The sequence below is a fragment of the Falco cherrug genome, chromosome 5 (assembly GCF_023634085.1).
Source record: "Falco cherrug isolate bFalChe1 chromosome 5, bFalChe1.pri, whole genome shotgun sequence".
NCBI classification, from domain to species: Eukaryota; Metazoa; Chordata; class Aves; order Falconiformes; family Falconidae; genus Falco; species Falco cherrug.
In genome coordinates, this window is record NC_073701.1 from 75,698,187 (window position 1) to 75,717,736 (window position 19,550).

At 37.7% G+C, this 19,550-nt stretch overlaps 1 protein-coding gene across 1 annotated transcript in view; it reads right to left on the reverse strand.

The window, feature by feature from the left end:
• FBXL13 (F-box and leucine rich repeat protein 13) overlaps positions 1-19,550 on the reverse strand; it is a 90,382-nt gene that overhangs the window by 60,747 nt on the left and 10,085 nt on the right. The window contains 4 exon segments of the mRNA XM_055711977.1: positions 6,239-6,374; positions 9,309-9,404; positions 15,935-15,942; positions 17,747-17,837. Of these exon segments, the coding sequence (XP_055567952.1) occupies positions 6,239-6,374; positions 9,309-9,404; positions 15,935-15,942; positions 17,747-17,837 (331 nt within the window).

Consider the following 19,550-nt stretch of genomic DNA (forward strand, 5'->3'; position numbering starts at 1 on the left):
GGAAAGGCTAAGAAACTCCCCAAGCTCACAGGGTGGACAAGTAAGAGATTCTGGGTTAAAACTTCAGTATTCCCAGCTCAAGCCCTAGACCAATCTCCTGCTTTTAGATCAGTAAGAAATATGTAAGCGCAGGATAGAGATTCAAGGTCAGAACTTTAAATGTCTGTTGGCTATCATGGAAGAAGTTCTGGAACACCCCAGGGAGAAAATTTGCTTCTTTAAAGGTCCGCACACAGTTACGGTGTTTGTGGATTCCTCTGGTGCTTTAGCCACAAGCCCAAAAGGTCACACATTGTGTTTTAGAAGTGCAATTCAAAGCACTCAGTACTTTTATGCTAACATGAAATAAAAGAACAACAAGAAGGAAAAATTCAGAAATTATTGAAGGTAGGAATGCCAAAGAAGCCTTAAGCAAACACATATTATTATTAACTGCATTCCTTCATGTCTTCCATTATTCAGATTATGAATACATTTAATTGTGCTTTATGGATGAACTGAATAATTTAGCCATTTCTTCTGCAACATCTTTTATAAAAAATACAACAGTATCTGACTCATCCCTACTCCTGGGAATATCTTAAGCAGTATCATAATAATTAAAGGTTAATCCTGATAAGATGGGAACACAGATGAAAATCCCATTTGGCCAGCAACATTCAGTAAATGGGGCATTTTCTAGACTCTTAAAAGTCCTGAAAGAAAAAAAAATCTGTCAGAAGTAGTAGCCAGCATTAAGTGAAATACTACTCCTCCTCTCAAATTCTGAAGGATTATTTCAGTACAGAATGGAACTGCTGGGAATGATTGAACAGGACACACAATGGAACCACAGAAGAACATCTGTTATTGGCAGCACAAACAATGGAGAAAAGATGAGTAGGAAAAAATGAATTTATAAACCATGTTACGTTAATTCCTGCCAAGAGTCAGTGTTAAAAAAAAAACAACCACCAAACCAAAAAAACCCAACTAGCTTGAGGTAGGCTAAAGTCTAGGTAGAAAAGGCAATCAAGGAAAGGAATATAGGATAAAAGCTGGGTGGGAAGTCTCTGATCTCTCCAGTCAGCAAAAGCTTGCCAGTGGGAAAAGCAGTGGAATAGGACTGATGATCACAAGCAGTGGCCTAACTGTTGTAAATAACAAAATCAAAGGCCCTGGGGATTCTGAAACAGATCACAAAATGTCCCTCTTAGGACCAAGGCTAAAACCTGGGGGTCGCAGTGATAAATAGGACAATTGTTCAACAGAATCCAGAGTTAAGGGGTGTGGGGTTTGTGTGTGCATATGTGTGTGTATGTGATATCATTCAGGTGTCTCAAATAGTGGCACCAGAAAGTGTTGCATCTGCTGGAGGTTCAAGGGGATATGAGCCGAACATGCTGCCTGTATCTAACAGCACAAGATGTTTGGTGACAGCTATTAAATGTGAAATCTGTAAGTGAGGGACATATCAACAAGGACACTAGAGGAACATGATTCAACAACTATCCTGCAAATAAAGGTTTCAGTGTGAACTTGTGAAATCAGTGTCATCTCAGAAGCTCCATGAAAGAAACACTTGTGCAATAACACCAAAATGAAATTCAATACTTAAGAGTGGATCTGTCCAAACCTCTGAGGATCAACAAGTGAAAAGACTTTTAGCAGTCAAGAAAGCAGACTGAATTCTTGAATGCTGGAATCGTCCTTGCTACTGTTTTCCTTAGATGGCCTTTGGAGCCTTCAAAGAGTCGCTAGAAGTTCTATTCTTTAAACTACAATGCACTATGATTTTATTCCTTACTGTCTAAAGTTATTGCATATTTCAGTTTTTGCAAGAATACTAGAAAATTGTTATAAAATAGGTAAAGGATTATTCAAGTGACAGTTTCATTTCCTCTAATTAAAACAAAGGGGGTGGAGGGGAAGCCCTCCTTGGAAAACTGGAAAAACCTTGAAAAAATGGAACCCATTAGGGTTTTCTGCACGTTGGCATTTTCAGACACTCATATTGAGGATGTGGCAGAACAGCCAGTAATTGCAATTGCAAATGATATAAGAATGGAAATACCAGACTGGGGCAAGGGTAATATGGGCTAGTATGTCCTCCTGACAGTGCCTAGTAGTAAATTCTTTGAGAAAATACTGTATGAACAGGAAAACCATAAAGGAGCTACGAAGACAGTACAGAAGGAGGCAGCCCAAGAAAAGAGGCAAAAATATATTTGAAAAACATACACATGGGGAAAACAACTAACAGTTGATAAAAGCTTCAGCATTACAGGGTTAACTGCTATTTCTCTAAGCTTCACCGAAATGTACTGTAAACTAAAGTACACCCTCCATGAAACACTGCAGCCACAAACCACAATTCAACATGGCCATTTCTTTGTTTCTGTTCTATTTAATCACAAAAGTCCCAGAAGCACTTCCACATCTAAAAGAAAATCATGGGCCTTCCTCTTCCTTTATGTGCTTTTTAAGTCCTTTCTTTCAGTAATTTCTCTCTTGATTCCCCTTCTTGCTCCCTCCACATCCAGGAAATAATTGCATGTTAGTGTGTTGTCCTCCTGATATGCAGTATATGTGCTAGGATTGCTGTCTTGAGGGATAAACTACAGTACTCTACGGAAGCAGTGCCCCTCTCGCTAACCAGCACCCATGAAACACAGAAAAGATTATTTTGCACCATATTTTGTCATGGCAGGGTACAGGAAGAACGGATAAGTCTGTCAATACTGTGAGCACTACTGGGAACAAAACACTTCAAAAGGAAATTTTAGCTCCTGCACTATGAATATCAATGGCAGATTTTAAATGCCGCTCCCAGTCACACATGGAAGGCAAATGATTCTCTAAGATCACTGAGTGGGTGAAGTAATCCCACAAACAGCTGAGCTGTAATCCGTGCATCTCATATACTCATTTTTCTTTGGCACAGTAACACGTTCATTTGCCACAGACAGTCTGAGCTGGAATCATACAGCATTCATATGTAAATATTAAACAATTACTATTATTTCATGCAAACACCACATACCAAAGTTGCAGTACATAAAAACAATTTTTAAAAATTGCAACTGATTTACAAAAAAAATATTAAGATTAGCCATCTGAACAGACCTAACCCCCCGTTAATATCGTTGCTGTTTTACCATTAACAATAAAAACATGCTGCCAAAATCTGTGTAATCTTGGATTCATTTGGAAAGATGAGGTCAGAACTGTAGCTCAGGGAAGTTCAAATGGAAAGGTTCATCACATCTGTAGCCTATAACTGAACAGACAGTTCAACGCAGTTTGTAAGCCGAAATGTCAAATGTCAAATTTCAATATGATTTTCAATCGTTAAAAAAAGATAGAGAAATAGTTTTGCAGAAATTTTAAACCATCCACAAGAGCTTCAAAAGAATGGCACAAATAGGCTGTATGATCAACATACATGAGTTTTAACAGAAGAAATTATTAATCTAAATAGCAGTAGTACACTGATATAAATGGGTTGCATTCTTAAAAAGAACTACTGGGTGTCTTCAAAGTTAGAAGAAACAGCTTTATAAATTATTTTTTTCTAAAAGCCCCAGTGGACCATCATATATAATTTGTCACAATTACTTGAAGATTAATAGCACTGAGTAGATGTAAACGGACATAATCTTTGGTTTTGAGCCTTCAGAAAACATAAATTATCAACAGAAATGGAAAATACATACTCTGTAGATACACAAATTGAATTCAGTGTCTTTGATATGTAAGATAAATGGAAATGGATGGCAATCAACAAACTGATATTCCAACTGATATAACCAACATGCTGATACTTCTAAGTTAAATTATTTTAACTAGATATGAATCAGTTAATGTGATAGAAAAGGCAGTGTGTATATAAAATCTATCACAACTGTTCTTTACATGTTTTTAGCTTTAAACACAATAAACATTACTATTGGTTTTAGTTTTGTGCAACGTGGCTGTGTATGATTTACTTTGGCTTGCTTTCTTTATTAGCCGCCAAAGTTCATTGCAATATTAAATTCAACTATTTCACTAAATAACTTGCATGCTGATATCACTGAGAATGTTATTTTATCCTGATTTAAAAGCCAAGACCATGATCAAATCTACTTTTTATTCCTGGCTAATTGTTCTTTTCCGTCACCACTCTAGGAGCAAATTGTTCTCACCCACAATTACACAGTCACTTTCTAAAAACAAAAAAACCAAAATATACTGAAATTGTTATATGCTACATCAACACTTTAAATTGTGTATTACCTGATCAAATAATACATGCATTATAGTCTCGAAACATAAAAATACACTTTTTATTTGGAAAATGAAAATATTTCCTTTTCTTTTTTATGCATTTGCATTTAATTAAAGTGTAGGCTAGAAAAGAGTCAGTCCATAACATTCTCCTGCTTGAGAAACACTGAAGTAAAACTGTGCCAAGAAGCAAAAATGATTCTTGGGATCTTGCCTAGTTGTAGCAGAAGAGGTTTTTTTCTCATGAAAACACTACCAAGATGTTTTAACACTCTATATGATAAAGTGGCTGAGTAAGACTTAGGATGCAGGTAATTCCTAACAAATCGAGTACACTTTCACAGCTAATTGAAAGTGTACTTTCACAGAACCTGTAACACTGGTCATAAGGGCTTTTATTTTTCCTGCCCACTTCTCTGCTTAGTGAAGCATAAAACTGCATTAAGGAAAAGATTACTGACCTGAAGCTATTGCAAAATGTTGTCACAAAGGGAATTAATCGCTGGTCACATGTACTTCACGCATATTATGAGGAAGGACTAAGATGCTTTTCTACAACCAGAAGGACCCTGTTTTGGCAGTAGAATCAAGTACCTATTATTTGTCCTAAAACTTGAATGCCACATTAATACCTTGGACCATGATTGGATTATTATTTTTTTTTTTTTTTGGTCTGTAAGCTACTTGTTGGAGGCCAGTAACTAGTGGTACACCCTAGGGGCCAATACTGGGTCCAGTCCTGTTTAACGTCTTCATTAACGACCTGGACGATGAGATAAGAATGCAATCTCACCAAGTTTGCAGATGACGCCGAACTGGGAGCAGTGGCTGATATACCCAAGGGTCATTCTGCCTTCCAGAGGAACCTTGATGGGCTTGCAGGAACCACAGGAAGTTTAACAAGGGGAAGTGCAAATTCCTGCACCTGGGGAGGAACAACCCCAGGCACCAGTACATGCTAGGGGTAGCCCAGCTGGGAAGCAGCTTGGCAGAAAAGGACCTGGGGGTCCTGGTGGACCACAGGTTGAATGGGAGCCAGCAATGGGCCCTTGCCACAAAGAAGGTGGATGGTATCCTGAGCTGCATTAGGAGGAGTGCTGCCAGGAGGTTGAGGGAGGTGATCATTCCCTGCTACTTGGCACTAGTGAGGCCATACCTGGACTACCATGTCCAGTTCTGGGCTCCCCAGTACAAGAGAGACATGGACATACTGGGTAAGAGTCCAACAGAGGGCAAAAAGAGAATTAAGGGACTGCAGCATATTTCCCATTAGGAAAGGCAGAGAAAGCTGCAACCATTCAGGTGGAGAAGGCTCAGGGAGCTCTTACCAAGGTATATCAATACACAAAGGGCAGGTGCAAAGAAGGTGGAGCCAGGCTCTTTCAGTAGAGCCCAGTATAGAGGAGATAAGGGCAACAGGCACAAGCTGAAACACAGGAGGTGCCACCTAAATGTCAGGGAACACTCTTTTGCTATCAGGGTGACCGAGTACAGGTTGCCCAGGGAGGTTGTGGAGTCTCCAACCTTGGGACATACTCAAAAGCCATCTGGACATGGTCCTGTGCAACTTGCCCTAGGTGGCTCTGCTTGAGCAGAAGAGTTGAATCAGGTGACCTCCAGAGGTCCCTGCCAATCTCAACCATTCTGTGAGTCTGTGATAATTATGTCAGTAAAGTTGGATTCTGGCATTCTGATATATTTAAGCACATGTTTGCATTCCAATCTTATTTGTCACACATAATATAAACCATTCCGTGGCATTCTAGCAGTGTTCAGTCATACGGATATCGCTGCACCTGGAAAATTTAATGAAGAGGGGCCGCACTCAGAAGTAGTTTTACAGATCTCATACTCACATTGCTTCATTATGACTGGACATATAGAGAAGAACATTGGCATTAAATTGGGACAATAGCAAAGCATAGAGTGAAGGCACAGTTCTAAAATGTGAACTAAATCAGAACTAAAATGTAACAAATACATGTAATACTGATACTTCTAAAGCTAGGCCAGTGAAGAGAATAGCAACCTTGAAGATTCAAATGTAATACAAATACACACCACTTCTGCAAAATATTTACTACTATTTGGTCCTGAACTTTATGCTTCACTGATGAAAAATCGATCTAAAAAATTAAACAGTTCATATTTAATTCAGTACTAAAAATAGGCAGTATGTAAAAACACATATCATTATGCAAATCTCTAGTAAATGTATGAAGTTCTATGTAAACACTGAATCAATGATCTGAAAATACAGAAATATCTGTGTATTAAATATATTAAAATTCTAGACAGCTGACTAAAAATACTTAAATATAGAGGAGACGTGTCTACGGTATTTATGAAGCTGAGGTAAGTCTTGAACTGCTGAAATATATGACATGAACGTTATGCATACAGAAAATTGTCAGACTTGAGTATTTTTTTCCATTTAAGATCTATGAAATCCTAAAGTTGCCAAAGATAGTTCTTTTTCTAATTAATTGTCTACTGATACATCAAGGTATAAACAATATGCAATCTACCATGTTAGTTTTAGTATAAGAATCCTTAAGTGATCTAAACTACAGGCTGGGGAATCTCTAGATCTTTGACTAAAACCATTATTTTTCTTAGTTTCTGTCTAAAGTTCAAGTTTAAGAAGTTTTAACAAAAATTACTAGAAAATAGTTTTAACAGTCTATCTACCAAGTGTGTCCAAAAAAAGCTGGAAAGCCAACATGCAAATCTTTAATAAGAAAGATTTCCATTTTTGGAGAAGACTTTTTCATGCCTTCTTTAAATTTGTTGATAAAAAAGCCAGGAAAAGCTTTTTTTTCCCCTTTGAATAATTTGCTACAGCTACACTGCAGCTATTTGTTGTACATTTCATAATACATGTTTATTACCCAAACACTTTGAAAAATCAATCACCATTATTTCTATGCAGATGCTTGGAAGTGGTTACAGTACCAGGAATTCAGGAGTTCAGAACTTTCTCCAGTTTTTCACTTTCTTATTAGGATTTTGTTCTTCTTACATTAAATTATCAGAAGTTTTAATACTAGTTTCATTAAGATCATTAATTCATCACAGTAATTTAAGACTAGACCTAATAAAGGCTCCAGGCACCTGCAAGCTGGGCACTGCAGCATGTTTTAGGTGTTGGTACCCAGGGTAGATTCAACAACCAAGATCTGAGCAGAGACTATAAAATATACATGACACATAAGCACATCAGAAGGTCAATTTAAAGCAACTCACACACCTAACAGGCAGCTGCCTAGAACCAGCTCTGCTGAGCTCTCCAGAACTTCTTTGCCTCAGTCAGGAAGGCAGATACAGGCCTCCAGCTACCTGGGAACTACAGCCTGCGTCTCACTCAGGGGACAGAACAGTGTATTTGGGAGACCCAAGTTCAGATCTCTACTCAGCCTCACAAGGCACAACTGCTCACCTTCTGGATCCCAAACAGATATCTTTAAGTGGGAGGCCGGTGCTTAGTGTCTGTCAGGGCCCTGGGGTCACCAGCAGGCTCTGCAATGTTTTCCTTCCTCAGAGGTTTATCTAGCGGAGTCCGAGACCAGCTCATATATGGTATAGCAGTTTAACCCTGGATAAGGCTGTTGCAAAAACAGTTCATTGTGCGACAGAGCTGGAGAAGCCTCCTTAGGGGTTTCCCCACTCGGCTCAGGAGCTGCCCTTAAGCTTATGCCCTTGCCCTTGGTCTTTGCTTGAACCACACTTTAGGCATGTCTGTGTCCAACTATGTGTCTGGCTGACACTGACTCTCACTCACAGATCACTTCCAGATTTGATCTTGGAGATGTCTCTTCACTACAGGGCTGGCTGGCAGTCCTCGGTGGGGGGCTCATCCTGGTTACTCTCACTAGACTCACTCTGCTCTTCTTGCTTAGGTTCTGTGGGATTGTGTCCCTTGTCAGTGGGGGGGCACTACCCCTGCCTGCCCTTCTAGCACCCTTGGCTGCCACCTTGCCTTCCCTTGCAGAGCAGCCCTTCTGCTTCCTCACACCCAGCTCCGCAGGTCATGCAGTTCTTGGACAAAAAAGAAAAACTATGTCCTTGATCACCATCATCATCATCATGAATGATCATGAATCATCATTTTAGGTCTAAAAAGGAGATGCCTATCAGATTAGACATCTCCAGGATTATACAGAAGGCGCACAGGGTATTTTGTATTGCAATTTCAGACATGAGGGCCTAAAATCTGACTAAATCATGTTTTAAGTGCCCATATACTTTTAAAAATCTTTCTTTGTACTGCTGATAAACGGTTACATGTAAAGCAAAGATACAGAGGCAACAGTGATCCTGACTGAGGTGCCACGGCTAGTCTTAAGCCACTGCCTAAGGACTGGGGAGCCATGAGGTAGTCCTTCACACCTGAAGTCACATGAGCAGTATTGAAGGCAATAGCAATGAGCAGTGTGATTGTATTTTTAAGTGCAGAGTAGCTGTTTCAGGTATGGCCCCAAACACACCATACTAGCATGGTCGCACAATGTCCATTTTAGAAGGTAAATTGACTGAAATGTGTGTGCTAGGGAATTGGGCTGCTAAGGGAGAAGAAACAACGCAGTACCTTCGACACTGACATGTGCTCTAGGGACACGGTGACCACCTCAACAACTCTAAGAGTTCATGAGTATGGAAGTGAACTGGTCTGCACCACTTGTTCCAGGGATGACAAGAGTCTCTCTAGAGCAAATACAAGCCTGTAACTGAGTTTACGTTCTCCTTCCACAGTAGTCATATACTGCCTGTTTAGATTACCTAGGGAGCCTAAGACACCTCACCACTGTCTAAATCTAGTAGACTATAGCAAAGCCTTAGCGGACAATTCTCTTTCAGTGCCACTGATTTTATAATGATATACCACAGCTGAATTCATTTGAGTTGCTCATATTTTTTTACTCATGTAGCTGAATAGAGCAAGTCCTATTCTGGGATAAAACTTTTATCCTAGATAGTCTTAAAGTAAACTACCTCCTTGTCTAACTTTTTAAAAATAAATAAATTTGAAATAAAATGTTGAAAGTTATTATCTTACTTGCATCACTCCATAATGAACTGTTCTGAGTTAGTAGCATCCATGTTTGGCTAACCTGAGCACATCTTGCCCGATCAACTAAATTTACATAACGGAAAATCTACATCAGAAAAACAGACATACATAATATTAAAAGCTATTAAATAAGAAGCACTTCTATATTAAATGATACATATTCACCTACCCTAAACAACAAGGGCTATTTTCAAATTAAATACTTCTTTCTGAGGAGTTTAAACATACCTTTTATAGCAGTCAATATTTTTTGTCAATTAATTTATGTCCATAATTACTCTCATTAACAGCCTTAAAAAGTACGAAAGAATGGCTTTGCTTAAAAGCTCATAAATTCAAGCTATGATGGAGAATGACAGGGATGTTTCAAAGCTGAAGATTTTTTCATGGACTATCAGCAGTTTCATTTTACTTATACAAAACAACACTTGTTAAAACACCTCTCCTAAATCTATTTGAGACAATATAGTTTGGACTAATGCTTTGTAGATTAAATATAGTACCTGTAAATTCAACTTTATATGACCTATGAAGAGGTTTTGTAGTTTTTGCCTCAGAGGTCTATATAAGTATAATTTGGTAAATATATCTATACATCTTTAATCCCAGAATATTAAAGTCAATGTCTTGTATTATGGTAGAACCATATAAAAGCTATACTGACAGTTCATTTTATACAGTTAAAATTCTAAAATATACTGCTACCACTAAGCAACGTTTTGAAAAATTAAATTACAGCATTCCGAAAAGGTCTTGCCCTGGTAAATAATCTTAGATACAGTAATCTCAGGCCATAGGAGTAAGAGACTGAATGAAGATAACATTTGGCAAGCTTCTCTCACCTGCCCTTTTTCAGACCAAGTCTCAAACTGTATTTCTGCCAACAGAATGTTAATGTTTCATCTTAGAAGAAACTTGGTAAAATGAAATGAGGGAAAATACGGTAAAATTTAATGGTTTTGCTGCAGAAGCCAATACATGTTATATTATAACCATCTGAAAATACAAGATGCATTTAAGACTCAAGGACAAAGAGCATATGCAGAATTTTATATAAAACAGCTGGATTATTTACATACTAAAAACTCCCATATCTGTAATCATTTGCAAAACTGAATTACTACATCATATGCTGAAATATAAATATCTGATATGAAACACGACACTCAAAATGTGCAGTTATAAGTATGAAAAAGAAATCAGCTGAAAGGAACATAGCTAATAAAATCCTACATCACTTTTCGTAAAGTAACTTTTATATAAGGAAAACTTTATGCTTGCAATGTAATTACTTTCATAACTGTACAAGAATACATCGATGGTAACCAGTTTAAAGCTGGTATGGTAATTGGCCGATAGCAAAAATACAAAAAGAACTTTCTATTTTTATCCCATAATCTGTCACTGAAGAGAAATTTTTCTTATTGGTATACATTCTCAAAGAGCTTACCACTTAAGATATGCACCTGAATAGTAAGATGTCAGAGTGAAAACGTAGCAAAAATGCCAGTGTGTTTTATAGAAGAGTATTTCTGTATTAGTTACACAACTTCCCATACAATACTGCATACAATAAAACCTGGTTTTCATTATAGCAGCATATGAAGTATGATTTGAAATATGCTCCAGAAAAAAGAATCCATACTCTGTACAGAGTTCACAACTGTACAGGCACAAGAGAAATATTGAATCAAATAGAGGCTTTGAGACTCAAATGAGTGTTGTAGTCAGAAGCAATACACACAAACCTTTGTAAAAGTAAGGAAATAATTGCAATTTTTTTTTCACTTCTGGTGTGAATCAACATAGATTAGTGAAGAAAAAGTGACTACCTGTGTAAGTATAGAGTGCGTGGATTACCAAAGTGCAGGTTATCTTGCTTATACTGAAATATGCTTTATAATAAATGAGTAATTAAAAAAATGTTAGAATCAAAAAGGAATGTTCTAATAAAAAATGTTTCACTAAAAGAAATATTCCTTCCTTAACAGAAACTCTTATTCTGACTTACATTCTGTGCAATTCTACTGAAATGAACAGGACTGAAAAACATACCTGCTAGAACCCATTTTTACCACAGAGATTAAGTTCAATTAAAAGAAACAAGCAGAAATATCAGGAGTATTCTACCAAGATTTAAAAAGATTTTCTATAGAAACTATCCAAAGGCTATAATATCTTTAGCTAGAAAAGGACAAATCAGGTAGGAAAATCACTGATGATGTGTCTTTACAATTAGCACTTAACTACACAGGCAATATATTCGAGCAATTTGCCTGCTCCTCAAAATATGCCGCTGTCCCACAAGCTGTCTGTATTCACTTCATATAAACTACTTAAAACAATTTTTAAAATCAGGTTTCCTGGCTTTATGTTTTTATACTTCAATCTTTGGAGCTTGCTATAGCCATACTCATTTTAAAGATAGTTAGGTGATTCAGAATGCAGTAGGGGACTTACACAGATTTTTTGAAGTACAGAAATGTGTAGGCCCTTTTCAGTAGCAAGTTCCTTCTGTACACCCCATCCCTTCAAAGACTTGCATTCAAGAACTATAGTTGGATCCATCACAGGCTTCTTTAACCAAGAATCTGTTTAATTTGGGTATGTGGATTATTTCCTTAGCTTCAAAACTCAATCTAATTTAAAACTCCAAGGAATTCTAATACACAGTTCACAAAATGTATTTGAATACATGAAACTATATGACTTTAGAATGAGAAAGAAAAGATTGATTGCATTATCATTCATTAATAGTGTTCAGTTTCATATTAGAAGAACAAAAGTAAGGTTTTTAATTTGTCACTGTCTTGCTAGTAACCTTTTGAATTTTCGGTTCTGAAAAGGTCTGCTAAAACATTTATTTCATGTTAGGTCAAGAACACTAGCCAGCTTTAAAACACAGCAATCATTTTCTGGCAGTAACACAACATTAGGGTACTGTGGTACCACTGACTTTTTTAGGAAACTGTAATTTACACAGCAAATGGTTTCCAGCTGGTTCAGAGGACACATCTTGTCCCAGCAGTAAATAAAAGCTGACAGATATTTTTTTGCACAGGAGCAGAACAGAAAGCTGCAATAAATGATAGCATACTAATAATAATATTTACTAAATACTTTGGGATTTTGAAATGATCCACCACCAAGTATCATCTACAGTGCCAGAGACAATAAAGCCTTCTTATCATAAGTTCCAAAACTTTGAGGAGTCCAGGCATGCTTTGTTTTCCAGTCTGTGAATGCTCAGAGCGAACACAGATTTGGAGGAGACTGCTCCCAGTAACAATCTCCTGTTGAAAGAGATCATATCTACATACTGGACCCACCAAAAAGAGAGCATGAGGATTCAGAGAGGGAAAAAGGGAAGAAAGGAAGAGAGAAAGGAAGAAAGAGAGAGAGGACAGAAGAAAGGAAGGCAGGGAAGGGAAGGGAGGAAGGAAGCATGCTCTGCTTTTCTGCAGCAAACGATTAGGCACTCAGCTAGAGCAAAGCTCTGCTCTGTGCCAGTAAACAGAAGACCTCTTTCTGCACTTCCCGTACTGAATAAAGTAGTGACAGCTCAAAAAAAAGAAACCAGGTGACAGCCACACAGATTGGCACTTCTCTCTGGATCAAGGGAGCTGCGTTCTTTTTAAACACAAAATAAAGGCATTTCAGTAGGCTTCCTGCTTTTCTGTAATAATTTTTGTTCCCTTTGCACTTTACACATAAATAAAGCCATTATTTTCTGGCTTTCCCCAAAGATTCACAGATCTAGCTTCCAGCCCACATATGTAATAGATTGCACAACTTAGCCCACATACACAAAAAATACTTGCAAAAATACTTTCAGCACAGCTGGCTTAGCCTGTTCTCTCTCATGCACCCTGAAGGAGACCTTCCAGAAGGTGCTCCCAGCCCTAGGTGCTTCGATGCACCCCTCCCCAAACCCTGCACTGCTGCTGTTGTCTTTTTTTTGATCCCAGTCCTTAACCCTCCCTACTCCAGCATAACCCAAGAGCTCCCATTCCCTGTAGCCCAACTTCTCTTGCAATAGCTCCCTAAAAAAAATGAGGAACTGCTACACCCCCATGCATTGCAGCAACCACTGCATATACCCCACGACAGCTCAGTTTGCCTCACCACTGCACACAAAAACAGGAGGAGGGAGGTGGCAAACCCTGTCTAGCACACCAGCCAGTTAACACAAAAAAAACCCTGTTCCTGGCTTGGCTCCTGTCTTAACCTATATCCCAAACCTCACCATCTCAAAGTAATGTTATTCTGTTCATTCTGTTAAAGACAGAAGTTGGTGGGGGTTGGGTTATTTCTTTTTTTTTTGGGGGGGGGGAGCGGGGAGGGCAAGGGGGAAACACAAGAAAAGAAGGGAGAAGACAGGCTGGGCAAAATTTTGGGAGGCTTCTTTCTCCTCACAGAGTGTATGAAAGGAAGAGCTGCTCCTATCTCCCCTTTACTCTCTGTGTGAAAACTTGACAGCTTATAGCTCTGAGGTCAGTGCAGCCCTCACCGCAGCAACAGGGGTATGAACCTCTTTGGTAAAGGCAAGATTTTAACTCACATCTCACCACAAATGGCGAAGGGACCAATTTTTTAATTATGCCTAAAAGGAAGGCACCAATATTTCCTCCTCTGATTGCACTTTGAAGAAAAACAACAGCTGCCTATGGACTCTCAGGCTAGAAAGGCAGAGACCTGTTTCATTACAGATCCCAGCAGTCTTAGCCTTGAGCCACGGCAGTTCAGCGAACACCCTACACCTGGCAAAATCAGACAGATCCACTCCTGCTTCACCCATTTCCCCACCACTTCTTCCCCATCTCCTCCTCTGTACCCAAAGAACTGTTCGTGCAGCCACACAATGAGCTGGATTAAGGAACTGATCCAACCGTCAACTGATTAAGTAAAAGAAAAAAATTGGAAGGGAGTTTTTCAGACAGATCTGTTCTCTGACGTGGTTCATACCCATCTTTGTAATGAACACAAAGAGAAGAATAGTGCTGGGGCAAGAAATGGTAAATGGGAATAACAGGAAGGTTGGGACAGCTTCCCTCTATAACTGTGGGTCCAAGATCCTCCACAAAACTTCAGGTTCTGAGGAACTTGAAAATCCAAATCTTGAGCTTTTTTGCACAGTTAAATGATACTGAACAATAATTTTAAGGATCTCTATTTAAGATCCAGGTGACACACTCCTACCTAAGCTCATTTTACTTTTTTAAATCCTTTAGTGAACTGGAGCATAGGTTCCTCCCAGAAATAATATTATGTTACATATTAAAAGGTTTTTATTTTCCTGTGCTTTAAAGGGGGTGAAATATCAGGACACAACCATAAGAAAACAGGACTGAAAAAAAATTACATTTTAAAATTATTTACTACACACAAATAAAAATAGAAAACTACATTTTGTTCAGTTCAGTGAACAGGCAGATATTGCATATAGGAATATATGAAAAGGTGTACAGAAACTGGTTTGACATCTTATCTTTAGGACATAAATCCTGCTTAAGATACAGGATTTTTACATGTCTTTCTCTCTACCTGTGTGTTCAGTCACAAGAAAAGAACTGTGGCAAAAAAGACATATTCCTGAATGGGCATACTGCCAGCTACAGATCTTTTTAATTAATCAGCAGATTTGAAAATACTCAGAAAATCTTCTTGTTCTTTATTGTTTACTGAAAATCCAACAGATATTTATCACTCTGTAGTGAAAAACCCAACAAAGTCATCACAACAGAGTTTTGACTAACATTCCCCAACATATTCACCTTACCCTATTGTTTTCATTTTATAACCTCTTGAGTTTTTTCACTGCAGTGACATAATTAGTTGTGATTTCTTTTATGACAATTTCCTTGAGCTCCACCTTTTACATTTGGATTGTAGATATGCAAATTATATTTAAATACAGACAAACAAGAATAATTCCCCTTCCTACAATGACATATTTATATATGCATAAATATGGCTTGAAATGTGTGTGGATTATGGAATTTTCTTTTTTATTATTTTTTAGGTTACTATTTCCTATTCAAATCAGTAGAATTCTCACCTACTACTTCATTCTCCTTGTAAACACACATTAAAATGCACACTATGATGGGACCAAAGTCTAAACTGGCAAACTACCTTGCTTTTCAGTTCCAGACCTCAGAGTTGGAATTGCTTCTAGAAATGGAAGACATCAATGTTTTCTGCTAAGCCACTAAAATAGCACTTGACAGTGTATTTGATTTATATAGGCTATAAAATTAAGTTTATATATAAACAGAAGAGAAAATTTTATATTGTTTTTACAGCTGCTCTGTAGCCTTAATCAAAGAGCATGGCTACATACCTCAGAACAGCTGTCATTCCTTTTGATATGTTAGTATCCAGATGCTGGTTTTCATGTGCATAGTCTTTATGTACATGAGATTTGATTCTTTGTGACAGTGGCACATGTAACCATGAACATGATATGACCTCAAAAAAGGGCAACCTATGAGGATAGCTTAAAATGTCACTATATTTTGAGGTCATAGTTTGGATGTCAAAAGAAACAAGGCTCATAGATTAAGATAAAACAAACAAATTTCTCCCAAGCTACAAAAAAACCCCGAATGACACCGTCAATACTGTTTGTTAAACTAACAGAAAGATTACACTATTACTGGGTTTTTAATGAAGAAAGGATGCTACTACCGCCATCTGAATTCCTGAAAATACGAATAACTGTTTATTTAAAGGTATAACAAGTTGGATAGGTATGGACACAGGCAAGCTGTAATACTACCTTTTATATATATATATATAAATATATACACATACTCTTATATAATACTATCTTTTATATATAATACCATTGCAGTGTATAATACTACCTTACTAGGAAAGAGAACATTAGGAGGTGGCACTGCAGATCAAATTTTAGTCATTCTGCTACTCATATAGTAAATTAATCTCTCTGTTTTAGTGGTGTTTACATTTGTAGTGGAAGAACATTCCTTTTTGAGTACACTGCTTTTGAAGAAGAGGTTGATACTAGAGATTCCTTCTTAACTTGTACCAATGTCTTAGTAATCAGAGATATGAGTACATGACTCCCAAATTCTTCAGGAGAGATACTACCACTGCTGCAAGAGGCCCATATTTGAATCATTTGATAGCAGAAGTTCTCTGGTTACTGAACAAGCCAGTACTAAGTAAATAGCACAGACTAAACCCCACTGATGAACCAAAGTCAAAATAAACCAGTCTCACATCCATGAAGACCACAAACACCACCAGTGGAATCCATACAGATAACATCAAGAAGAATCAAAGCATGCTGTACTTTTGGTGGGTAAGTTCTGTAAACTATGTACACAAATTAGCTTACAGATTTACGTTTCCTGTGATGTCAGTGGCATTATGCACATGCTTAAAATTAAGTATCTGCAATTGGGTTTTAGACTTCATTGGATAAAAATTGAACTTTGAGTTCACTATAGTCCTTAATATTTAAAAGGAAAACATACCATCTTTTTTCTGAAATACCAATTTAATGGGTTTGCAATGTTAAATTACTGGAAAAACATGATAGGACAAATTAAAGCTGAAAAATGAGAAGATAAAATTAAAACATTTTAGCGGTAGTTCCAATGTATCCCTCAAAGGCAATTATTTTCAGTAACCAACCTATAATTTAGCTAAACTGGCCTGTACAACTGAAGGTCCCACAACCAGTAGTTAATAATTCTGTTCTTTTTCTAAAATACTGTCACAAATCAATCGTCTTAGGTTTCTGTGTTGAACTACCTTCTCTTGTAGAAGTTAGCATATTAACAAGATTTCACTCTCTAAAGTTAGATTTTGCAAGGATACAAAAATACTGAGAAAAGCAACCTTTTAAACAAACACATTTAAATAAATTCAGTAAAAATGTTTGGAAAGAAATCTCTCCCTACCCACAGTACCCTTGCAGTAGATTTTCTACCCTCTACTCTTGCTTTCTGGCTCTAGCAGTTTTTTCTGTCTTAGGGAGCTGCACAATATCCATAGTCATCTCTGTATTTTTAAGAAAATTAAACTGCTTTCTATCATATTTGGGGCTTGGTTTATGACCTTCTATTCACTGCAAACAAACCCCTTCCCTCAGGAGTTTCACTCTCTACCAATCCTACAGATTTCCTGATTTCTTGTTCTCCCTTTTTCTCTTTCAGTTTCAGCTCAGATAAGCTTCTGGATGTCAAGTTAGAGCATACAGAATACAATCAGGTGCCACAGAAAGAAAGAATAGCATTATCATACTTTAAAGGACTCCACCTGACTCAAAGTGAAAAATGTAAGCAGCAACCTTCCTTTCCATCGCACAAACACATCCTTTTCAACAAAACATGATATCTACCATTTATGAAGTATACATATAAAAAAGAACACCAACTATCACAAACCTGTAACAAGGCTTTTCTGGTAAATGGGATGGTTTATGCCTGACAGTACAATCACTTGATTCAAAACTGCCTTTCTGACTTTTCTTTGTTACCAAACCCTGAATAAAAAGGTACAATTTTACCTTAATTGCAGGTTCAAACTTTCAAATACATTTAAATATTCTAAAAAATGAAAATAAATTTGCTAAACTTAACTAGGTATTTTCAAATCCACATACAGTTACACATCTATGAACATCTATAACTGCTGTTACTGAGAATAATCATAGTTTTAGGGTGGATCTCATCATTTTGCATCACAGCATTACAATAGAGAAGCATAGGAGACCACCTGCATTTCCAAACTAAAACATACTGTACACACCATATGACATAAACATACTACTAGCACGTGTCAATTTTTCAGACAAGTCTTCTAAAGGTATCACTACTAAAATCCCTCTGATGTTACATTGTATCTAATGTATACTATATGAGAGATACCAAAGTAGTTTTTTTATATCATTTCAAATTGGGGGTAACATTGAATCTCCTTTTATTCTAGCTCTAGAAATAGGAGATTCAGAGGTTGTAAAACTGGTTTTCATTTGAATATTGCTACAGGGAAGAAGGGTGAACAGAAAAGGAAAGGAAATATGCAGGAAAGGAGAAATTAGGAATAAAGAAAACGGGAAGGAAGAAAACAGTGAGATGGGAAAGCCAGAAAGAGCAGAGTAAATGGAAATAATGAGCTTTGTAACTTCCTATTTTTAGGTTACTTAGTTGCACACAAATTGCCTACAGAATTGTGCACAATACAGAAGTACACAATTAAAAAGTGATTCAGTTATATGCTTTCTGTTATATGCATTCTAATCTAATTATGAAAGTCAAACCAATCCTTAAAACTGCTACTAAGTGTGGAAAGAATTTAAGAATACTATTCCCTAAGAATGCCCTGACATGCTCCAGAAACAGGACATCTTTTGTCTAGTCAGACTAACATTTTAAGTACTCTAAGACCAACAAGAAAAGAGGAGAAAGAAAATATATAGGAGGGAGAAGAAACAAAAATGAAGTGAGAGTCCACCAACTAATTTGAGAGAACGGGGAAGAAGCAGGACTCATGACAGGTTTACCCCAGGAAGGATTTGACAACTGATGTCTGGCAGCCAGCAACTGATAAATTGTCCACAGCTGGTTTCCATTCTGACCATCCTCCAGCAGGGAAAGGAAAAGGAGCCAAACAGTGGGAGAGCCCTTTCTGTATGAGTGTGAGTTTTGGAACCCACGTGCAATTAGTAGCAGCTGGGTCTTACAGCTCCCATCTCTCCCCTTCCCCACATGGTATCTGCTGAGCATCCCACCAAGCTACAGCATTCTTTTCCTTGGCAGGAGAAATCTTCCCAGAAATTAAAAGATCCTGTTTTTCACAGTGAGACCAGTAAGAGCTGCTGGGCGTGGAGCTGTCCATGTGCTGCCTACTCTCAGGTGATCACAATTTTGGCTACCCCACACCTTTGGGGAGGAGATGAGGTTACTGAGGCTCCTCCTCACTGCAGGAATCTACACCTCTTGGATTCTGGTGGCAGGGATCCAGAGGCATCACCTTTACTGATTATCATCCCAACTGGTAATACTGCCCATAAGAAATCAGCCACCTGATCCAAGCCACTGAGATCACTGATCATATACAACAACACTCAATCCCTTCTGCTGCTTAAGATATGACCAAACTTCTACTTGCAGAATATAGAGGTAATGATCTGCTTCCCATAACATCATCAACACTAAATAGTAGTAGTAGTAGTACACTAAAATGCTTCTTTTCA